The following is a 10,943-nucleotide window of genomic DNA, read 5'->3' on the forward strand; positions in this document are numbered from 1 at the left end:
AAAAAAAAAACTTATTATTAGAATAATAAATTTGTTCAAACAGAAAAATACCAAAAAAATAAAATAATAATAATAATAATAATAATAATAATAATAATAATAATAATAATAATAATAATGGAGAAAAATTATAGACGATCAAAGATAGAATTTTCCACTAGGATGCTAGAATTAATGAATTATATAATTTTTCTTCTCAAAAAACTCATTCACCATGTACCTATTCCAAGAAGGAAAGCACATCAATATATAGAAGATCAATACAGGCTGAACTTTTTACCTAAAAATTCCTTTTCTCAATTCAGTTGTCCAAGGTGAAACTTGCATCCCAAATTTGTCTGTAAAAAACATAAATGTTGTGAGCTTTCCGTTCCTAACCAATTATGAAGTTGCTTTGATCCATGGAAAAGTCAACAATTAATTTTAATTATATATTTTATAGGACCACAACTTTTTAACTATATATTTCATTAGAATAATACTATTTGCAATCGCTCACTGTAGCAGTCGCCTTACGTAACATACACATGATAGATGATTATTTGATGTATTAATGAGGTAGTTTTTTTACCTCATTAATACATCAAATAATCACCTGCATGGCAGGTGATTATTATACTTGTACAAATAATCAGTACAGATAGAATGGCAGCATTCATCTGTCAAGAGCTCTTCTCCTTTGACCCAACTCGTGGTCACGTTTGTCCAAATATGCCAAAACTATCATTTTCATCAAAATGAATGGAGGATGCAATTGTCATTACACAATGAGCATGAATATTCAAAATGGTATCTCTTACCAAGTCAAAAATTGCACATTCCCTTTGATACCGTGTATTCTGTCCTAAGCTCCAAAGTCAATGCTTGAAACGGCTTGGTTTCTTCAACATCACTGTCTCGCTGTTTATAAACTTTTAATTCAGACCACTAGCCAGCAATTGTCGAACTTGACAGACAATAAAAATCCTAAATGAAACGTATTCACATGAGTAAATTCCAATCTCACATGCCAAACGGCACAAGTACAATGAGACTCGGTGATTCGGTAGAATTTTTAACCTTTGAGACTCTCTTTCTGACCCAAAAAAGGTCGCTTGTATGACATTTCAAGCTTCCAGTGCGCAGAATCTGGTATGAATCTGGAAACTTGAAACCGGCCAACCTTCCAAAAACACAAGTGGGTAAGCTTCAAATAAAGAAAAGCTACTTTTAAGCAACTTCTTACTTCCAAACATGTCGATGAGATCTTTGATATTATGTTATCTTCCCAGTTATCCATGATACTAGTTTGGTTATGAAATTAGTACTCTTATATGTATCAATAGAAACCAAAGCTGTGCAGATTATTTTTCCTTCTAGGATTTAGGTTTCGACTGCTTTCATTTCATATTCAAAGACGACGTCCAATTAAATTTTTTTGGTATAGTCATTTATTCCAATACTGGTTCGTAGGGTCAATAAAGAATAGATATTAACTCACGTCAACTTCAAGACTCCAGCGCTATATAAGCCAATTGTAGTTTCATCTCATTTTGTGCACAAAGGGGAAGTGAGAATAATCCATTGTGTGCACAAACGACGAGTTCTCGATCTCATATTTGTTACTTCTCACGCTTGTGCTGCATCAGAAAGGTAGGGAGGCAGTAAATCAAAGTTCACTAACTCAGAATTTCTTTTGAGTATCTTTTGTGCAGTGAAATCCAATATGGAAGGCTCTTATGGTGCACCTGAATCTGTTCAAAAGAGATTTGCTCTGCCTGTAGATTCTGAACATAAAGCCACTGAATTCAGATTATTTTCAGTGGCTGCTCCTCATATGCGGGCGTTTCATCTGTCTTGGGTTTCTTTCTTCGCCTGTTTCGTCTCCACTTTTGCTGCTCCGCCGCTCCTTCCAATCATTCGTGATGATCTTGATTTAACGGCCACAGACATTGGAAATGCTGGAATTGCAGCAGTTTCAGGCGCAGTTTTTGCTCGAGTTGCCATGGGAACCGCTTGTGACCTATTCGGTCCTCGACTAGCTTCTGCTGCTCTCACCCTCATAACTGCACCAGCAGTTTACTGCACTGCCATTGCCAATTCTGCTGCCTCATTTCTTTTAGTCCGGTTTTTCACTGGCTTCTCTCTCGCAACTTTTGTCTCGACTCAGTTCTGGATGAGCTCCTTGTTCTCTTCTAAGGTCGTTGGCACTGCAAATGGCATTGCGGGAGGGTGGGGAAATCTTGGAGGCGGCGCAACGCAACTGATCATGCCTCTCGTCTTCAGCCTTATCCAGAATATAGGTGCAACTAAGTTCACAGCTTGGAGAATAGCATTTTTGGTCCCTGCCCTATTTCAAACTCTATCAGCATACGCTATATTCTTCCTCGGCCAAGATTTGCCCGATGGAAACTATGCACAACTGCATAAATCCGGAGATAAACACAAAGATAGTTTCTCACAGATTTTCTATCATGCCATTACAAATTACAGAGGCTGGATCTTGGCATTAACTTACGGTTATTGTTTCGGGGTTGAACTTACAATAGACAACATAATCGCACAGTATTTTTATGATAGGTTCAATGTGAACCTTCATACAGCTGGAATTATTGCTGCCAGTTTTGGATTGGCAAATTTATTCTCACGACCCGGAGGGGGGATTCTATCAGATATTATGGGAAAGAGGTATGGAATGAGGGGCAGGCTATGGGCACTGTGGATAGTACAGACACTCGGCGGCATTTTCTGCATTCTTTTAGGCAAAGTTGGATCTTTGAGTGTGTCGATTGCTGTAATGATTATATTTTCCATCTTTGTTCAAGCTGCGTGTGGCCTTACTTTCGGGATTGTTCCTTTCGTTTCAAGAAGGTATGTTCTCTAAATGTCATTCGCATTCTATTCCTACTCTGTTCGTGTGGAGCCTAATGATAATGTATACTTATTTTCTTGATTACTGATCGACTTAATATTGACTCATCAGGTCTTTGGGCATCATATCTGGAATGACGGGTGGAGGTGGAAACGTAGGTGCAGTTCTAACTCAAGTAATTTTCTTTAGAGGATCAAGATACTCGACAGAAACCGGTATAACACTTATGGGGGTGATGATCATATGCTGCACCATCCTAATCATGCTGATATACTTCCCACAATGGGGTGGAATGTTTTGCGGTCCATCTTCTAAAGGCACAACAGAAGAAGACTACTACATGGGTGAATGGAATTCAGCAGAGAAAGAGAGAGGTATTCACATGGCGAGCATGAAATTCTCCGAAAACAGCAGAAGTGAAAGAGGCAAAAGAGTCGGATCTGCACCAACACCCGCCAATGGGACTCCAAGTACATACGTGTGAACAAAGTATCGAAGTAATGAATGTTTTTAACTCAAATTAAGGTTTTATGCTTTCGAATATAGTTGGCAAGGTGTATAAATAAACATGACAATGGTCCTCCCTGTCATCTTATTAGTTATTAACCCGAATCGCCTGCAGTAAAGATTCGAAGTTTGCACTTCCTTCTTCCATTTATGTCATATCTTGCGTTTCTACATCTTTTCAGCTATGGAACTTATAAAAAAAAAATGAAGAAAACTGCAGAACTAATCAATTATTAGCATTGATAATCATCTTGCATACTTTAAGCAGTATGAATGAATTTCAACTGGCCTATTTCTACATGTAATTAGAAAAAGATAGTGGCAGGACGGCGCAAATTTCCTCAAGATTTCGCCTTAACTCTTCTAGACAGCAGCAGAGGTTCCTAACAGAATGTGGCATCTGTTAGTGATTTTCATAAATATGAACCATCCGTGGTAATCACATTTGAAAGTCCTTCCAAGTAATCGAAATCTGAAATTTGAAATGACTTGTCTAGTTTAAAAACGAAGTTTGCAGGCTATATTGGAGACTAGAAACCTTCTTTCGCACTTTGTGTTTGTGGTCGTCTTCTCATCAAAGGTGTATAAATAGGAGTTTGATGGGTTATTTGTGTCAAAATATCATGAAAAAAAAAAAAAAAAAAAAAAAACAACTGAACTATAATTACTCTTGATGAAAATATGATTTCACCCATTTTGGTGCTTTAGTTATCAAGAAATAATCAGCATTCCTCCATAAACTAAAGGGCCTGACATTATATTCTAAAACCTCACTTAAAATGGTTTTTCATCCTCTGCTTCATATTGGGAAAGTTATTAGAGAGAAGGAAAATCTTTAAAACTAGTACAAATATATATTGAATATGCTCTCTCCTTGAAAATCTCCTCTTCCATCATCGGTTACTAGTATATCCACGAATCATAGCTGGAGAATCCAAATGATTTCATTCATGTCAATGTTGTAGATCCACAGAATCAATGGAGCATGTTCTTATTAATGGCGTCGTGGCAATAGCTGTCTTGAAACACTTCAAGAAAGAATGGCTTATCAACCCTCCACAGTTGGTGTGCCCCAACAAGCTATATCAATACTGGAAGTATTACAAAAGATGATTCTAAACTTGGCAGCTCCTTATTTATCCCTCATTTTCTCGTATTTTGTTATCTATGGCTGAAACATAACAACTCTAAATATCATGGTTACTAATGTTGGCACAAAGGAATCTGATCTAAGTCAGGCACGTCCAAGTTGCAGCAAAATGTCTACGATTGTTCTATGAAGAAACACAGTGTTAGCATGATAAAATTGAATAGGATGGGTGTCTCACAAACTCGGCAGCATGTGGAGGTAATTAGGGGTACAAAGTTTAAATTATGGAATCTGGATTATTGCCGGTCCTAATTATTACCATTCTGGGAAGCTGGTCGCGAATCAACCTTCGCAGTGAGTTCAATGTCTCATTAAGGATTGTTTAGAAATTTGTATTCTTATAAAATTCTATTTAAGGAATTGAAATCCTTGTAAAATTCGATTTTGCCCTAATTTATCGTATAAATAGTGAGCTGTACTTAGGCTTTTTTTATAAAGAGAAAAAGATACGCTAGAGAAGATAGGAGCACAATTTTCTCTTGGAGACCTTTTTCTCATCATTGTAAATTATTGCAATGACGAGATAGGATGTAGTCTCACATTGAGGTTAACATCTATAAATCTTGAGGGTTATTGAGTGCTTATTTTTCTTTTATCAAATTGATTGCTTTCGATGGAAAAGAATTAGGATTTATAATTCTCAATACAAAAATGTTACACTAGCTCTCCATGAGTTTTACGTATCATACTTGCTGAAACTAGAGCTATAAGCATAGAATTAAACTATTCTGTAGGAAAAAAAAAAATTGACACGCTTGTTGACGCATACTCACATGGAAGTTAGACCCATGCGGGACTCATGTGAATAAAAAAATCCAAAAAAATCCTATCCCATATTGTGAGAGGTCTGTTAGGAAGGGTGTCAAACCTTCCGTAGCAACATAGAAAATTGATAAGTACATGATTAGAGTTCAGCCACCAGTTTGGCTAATTTAAAGTATTGATTGAAATAGATTCAATGGTCTCCATTCATCTTATTCCCAGAAAAGTTGACTATCTAGCAAACTCTGTTTATAGAGAAAGGAGTTCTAAGACAGTGATACCCAGTGACTTCATATAATAAGTTGAAGGTATAGGAATAATGCTACGTTGCTAGAAAAATCTGGTCAAATGCAGTGACAAAAGACACCTTGGTGGGAGGTGATTGTGTGAAAAAGTTGACTATGTTTAAAACAGTCTAATGATGAAATGCAATATAACATTGTGTTAAACTTTCTGTCCATGTAACATGATTGAAGGTACAGTGAGTGTAGAAAAAATGGGGATATCCCAGCTTTTAGGTTGAGAAACGAGAGGCCGACCTTTATACATGAATTTGAGTTTTCTATTTTGATGGCTTTGTTTTTTATTAATATTGATAAATGTAAATCCATGGAGCTAATGCCCATATCTCCTTCCTTCTAATAATTTTCAATATCAATATACTTGAGTTGGGGACGATGCCCAACCCTACATTCATTCTAGAGATAAATACCTAAAAACCGATATGTCACACGAAATGTCCTTTACCAAAAAAGTTAATGAAACTAAATAAATTAGTTCAGTAATGAGCCATATTAGTGACATGTAACTATTTTACATTTCGTACGTGATAGGAACATCCTCTATATCAATACAATGATAATTAATGTATCAATTCTAAATAATTTACGAAAAAGTAATGCTATGTATCACCATCGATTATAAGCAATCTAGGTGGTACAAGATTTCACCACTTCATTGGACCTAAATCTTTACGAAAAAGGAAGCATTTGGAAAGAATGAAACCTTGTCCTTTGAGTTGTATTGCAAGTTATACATGCACTCTTAATGTTATCCAAGTCAATTAGCTTGAGAATATTTAAGCCCAAAATTAACCCAAAAGCAGTTTAATCCTATAGCATCAACTAATAAGCGTTAATGGCACACTCGATGGTATTAATAAATGAAATTTAAAATTGTGACAAGTGTATTGCCCATCTGGTCTAACACTGCTTACCAATGTGCACAAACTATTGTGCGTAACACATTCTAAGCTATTGTAGTATTGCAAGAAGTCATGAACTGACCTATAATTATCATTTAATAAACACCAAAGAGATTAACACAAAGTCGTTCATGATTATTATAAGTTCATTCCGTATTAGACCAACCAGAATAGGGCTATATACATTCTTAAGGATTCATTCGAGCATATCTACACCTAACATTGAGAGGTATTAAAATTTATACAGAAAATCAATGAAATGGAAGTATCAGGTTTTGAATTGAATCAAGAAACTATGTACAACCTAAGAGGAAGAAAAAATCAAGACTTGCTAAATTTCTTGTCTCTTCTTCATGAAAGATTTTGGCAGCCCAGTTGGAAAAAAATCCCACGGACATATCAGAAACGAAAATCACAAAAAGAGCTTGAAAGATAAGAACAAATTAATTATAGTTCGACAAATTGCCAATGAACGCAAGAATATAAGACTTTATTAACTAAGAAAACTATACAATACAATATTTTTTTCTTGTTCTTACAACTTCTCCATAACCAAAACTAAGTTTTGCCAATTTGTCTTGTGCTTGCAAGAAATAATAACAAATATATCAACCCCTAAATTAGGACTATGTATTTTTAGGTTACTTCAAATCCTAATTCTACTAGGATTAGCAAGCCGTAACACCAATGAGCCAAAGTAAATTAATCCAGTACAATCACGTCGGCCCACAATGATTAAATCGGTCCAACAATTGGGTCTAATAAATTAATCCAACAACAATAAATCAGATTCCTGACACAATGTTGCATATGTTAGAGAATTTGATATAGATGAAATTACAGCCATCCCTAGGTTTCAAATCCCCAATTCAAAATTAAGATTTGTTGCGCATTTTTTCCTCCATTTTAGAAAAAATATAGCCGTTTCTGGGGCCCACTTGCCATAAATGCTTTGACTCTCATCTCACATTTTGCTGTGAGAAATGTGCCCAATGATAGGAATTCTAATTCTCATTTTTGATAAAATTGGCAACAAACAGAGACTAAGATTTTTAAAGTTTTTTAATTCAAAAATCAGATAATCATAACGTTTTTTAAATATTAATAATAAAGTTATAAAATTAGAACCCATTTCCACTCCCTAAAATCATCCAACCCAAAAATATTTTCTCTCTCTCTCACCTTTCCATCATTTCTCCGACGGATAGACCCGACAGTGCGACTATGAGGACTTCATTTGTCATCGCATGGTGCTTCCGTTGTTCGTGGCGGCATGGTGAATTGCGACGAGATAGAGTTGCGGTGGAGTTGTCTGGATCTGTACACAGTGCTGATCTATAGCTACTATAACTTCGATTGCGGTCAGATCCAGATCTACGTGTATAGAGAGGTGTGACGTGGTGGTGGTCGAGGCATCGCATTGGTGTTGATGGTGGTGACGTCGTGCGAAGGTAGCTATGGGATTTGTGTTTATCCATGGTAGTGCGTGATAAATGGTAAATGACAGTGGCGTTGAGTGGTGGTGGTGGCGACATTTTCAGATCAGTCTGTGGTTACTGTGGGGCACTGCTGATGTGACAGTAAAGTGGTGATTCTATAGGCAGTGGCGGTGGCGATGGTCGTGGCGTGGCGCAACGGTGATGGTGTGAAGATGATTTAAGGTGTGGTGTCCTGGCAGCAGTGGTGGTTGTTGTAATGGATTGGGGTTATGGTGGGACATGGTGGTAGTAGCGGCAATGATGGTGATGGTGTGCTGTGGATGTGGTGTGGTGCAGTCAGTTGTTGTGGTTTGGTGATCGTTTTTGTTGTTGGCGGTGGTCGTGGTTGTGTTGTGGTGAGGGCGAGGTGTAATAGTGATTGTGACCAACTATTTGGTTGCTCTGTGACTAAGTATTGACAGTGGATTGAGATTGAGAGTGAAGTGTTTGGTCTATGTGACCAACAATTTGGTCTGTGATCTTAAAATTTGATAATCTATGAAAAAATAATCTGTGACCTCAATTGGTCTGACCTTAAAATTTGATAATCTGCGACTAAAAAATAATCTGTGACCTATAGAATTTTTGATTTGTGACCAATTAATTTGATGGTATGTGATCAGTGAATAAATTTGTGACCTATAATTATGAATTTGTGATCATTAATCGTGTGACTATGACTTTATTAACTTTATTTAGTAAATATTTTAAATTAATTAAGATATACCTAAATTTTGAAATTTAAAAGGGTAATTGGCACAAAACGTCCCTACCTTTCAAGTTTATTGTGGAGAACATCCCTACCTTTCATTTTTTGGCATTTTTGCCCTCATTTCAACCTTTCTTTGCGCTGGACGTCCTTCCGTCCATATTCCGTCAGTTTTTCCGTTAAACATTCGGGTAATTGGCACAAAACGTCCCTACCTTTCAAGTCTATTGTGGAAAACGTCCCTACCTTTCATTTTTTGGCATTTTTGCCCTCATTTCAACCTTTCTTTGCGCTGGACGTCCTTCCGTCCATATTCCGTCAGTTTTTCCGTTAATTAAATACAAAAATACATTTTTCTTTCCATAAACAAGGGTAAAATTGTCCTCACCCACTTCACCCCTTTTTCCCGCCATCAACTTAGTCCATAAGTAACAGTAGCAACGACATGAATCTGAAAATATTTTAAATGATTAAGTTAAATAAAGAAAAAATATCATGAACACATTATATTTCACAATTCCACAACTACTGTTGCTGTCATCTTGTGTCACTGGAAAAATTTAGAAAGACATATTAAATGGGTAGTCAATTTATAATGAGTCAATTTAAAATGAGCCATTCATCTTCTCCATTGAGCCAAAAAGAGTCATTCACCATTTTGGCTCATTATAAATTGACTACCCATTTAATGTCTTTCTAAAATTTTCCAGTGACACAAGATGACAGCAATAGTAGTTGTGGAATTGTGAAATATAATGTGTTCACGATATTTTTTCTTTATTTAACTTAATCATTTAAAGTATTTTCAGATTCATGTCGCTGCTACTGTTACTTATGGACTAAGTTGATGGCGGGAAAAAGGGGTGAAGTGGGTGAGGACAATTTTATCCTTGTTTATGGAAAGAAAAATGTATTTTTGTATTTAATTAACGGAAAAACTGACGGAATATGGACGGAAGGACGTCCAGCGCAAAGAAATGTTGAAATGAGGGCAAAAATGCCAAAAAATGAAAGGTAGGGACGTTTTGTGCCAATTACCCTATAATTAACGAAAAAACTAACGGAATATGGACGGAAGGACGTCCAGCGCAAAGAAAGGTTGAAATGAGGGCAAAAATGCCAAAAAATGAAAGATAGGGACGTTTTCCACAATAGACTTGAAAGGTAAGGACGTTTTGTGCCAATTACCCAAATTTAAAACTATCTACTTTATTTTTGAATTGGTGTAAACAATACACCTGAATTACGAATTTTTCCCATTGATATATATGAACCAAAAAAGTGAAACTGTAAATCCAACTTCCACCCATAGCAGTCAGATTTGAAAGTCCATCTACTTTCACATTTGGTCATCATTTCTTATAACTTATTTTCAATCACACATTTCATGGGATTCACAACTTTTATCAACTTTTCAACAATATATTTCATCAACTTTTATCAAAATCTATTAAAAATATATTTTTTATTTCAAACCAGACAAGGGAATGTAATGGAAATCTGTAATTTGAAACACTTGTCTAGTTTACAATGAAAAATCACCGGTTATATTGGAGTCCAGAAAACTTCTTTTCTCCCTTTCTATTTGTCTCATCAAAAAAGACATAGATAGGAGTTTGATGCGTTATATTCAACGGCCATGTGCCACAATATCATGGCAAAAAAAAACTAAACTTTACGATACTTAGCCATTGTTTGAGTCCAAATTCATTTTTAATTACACAATTTTCCAGAATATTACCTTTTACGAAATCAATTCCCAAAAATTGAGGCTCAAATAGGATTAGTTCACTAATGGGTCATATTAGTAAAACGTCATTAATTAACGTTCGATATATCTTTCTAACGTCAATTTGCTTGAGTATATTTAAGCCCAATAAATACATGGCAAAATCTAATATAAAACCAATTAATGTGGCCAAGTAATATTATTAATTAAAGTGATTTATTATTGCTAAAATCCTATATATTGGCCCATTGAAAAATGTAAGTTTTATAACTGTCTACTTTGATGAAAAGTAAGTGGTTATTTTTTGAGAAAGTTACCCAAAAACCTATATTTTAACAATACATTTCAAATATCAAACCTTTAACTTTTCTTTTCATAAATCAAGGGTTAATTCATCTTTTAAATATAATAATATTATTATAAAATTAAAATTTAATCTACGTATTCAACGTCACACTACCCCCAATTCTTTCAAACCTAATTTCATTTTTGAACCTTCTCTCTCTCTCTCCCCCCCCCCCCCCCCCCCCCCCCCTTCTTTTTTTTTTTTTTC

The 10,943-nt window shown here is 35.6% G+C and overlaps 1 protein-coding gene across 2 annotated transcripts; it reads left to right on the forward strand.

Moving 5' to 3' along the window:
- Positions 1-1,032: 1,032 nt before the first annotated feature.
- Positions 1,033-3,529, forward strand: LOC111398833 (high affinity nitrate transporter 2.5-like). Of its 2 annotated transcripts, XM_023025944.1 has the most exons (3): positions 1,033-1,181; positions 1,695-2,850; positions 2,963-3,529. In XM_023025944.1, exons 2-3 carry the CDS (start codon positions 1,706-1,708, stop codon positions 3,333-3,335), a joined length of 1,518 nt encoding a protein of 505 aa, XP_022881712.1. In that variant the 5' UTR covers positions 1,033-1,181; positions 1,695-1,705; the 3' UTR covers positions 3,336-3,529. The 2 variants fall into 2 exon arrangements, with proteins under 2 accessions (XP_022881712.1, XP_022881711.1); XM_023025943.1 differs by lacking the exon at positions 1,033-1,181 and having other exon boundaries at positions 1,211-2,850.
- Positions 3,530-10,943: the final 7,414 nt, after the last annotated feature.

Source organism: Olea europaea, chromosome 8 (genome assembly GCF_002742605.1).
Source record: "Olea europaea var. sylvestris chromosome 8, O_europaea_v1, whole genome shotgun sequence".
In the NCBI taxonomy this organism is placed as follows: domain Eukaryota; kingdom Viridiplantae; phylum Streptophyta; class Magnoliopsida; order Lamiales; family Oleaceae; genus Olea; species Olea europaea.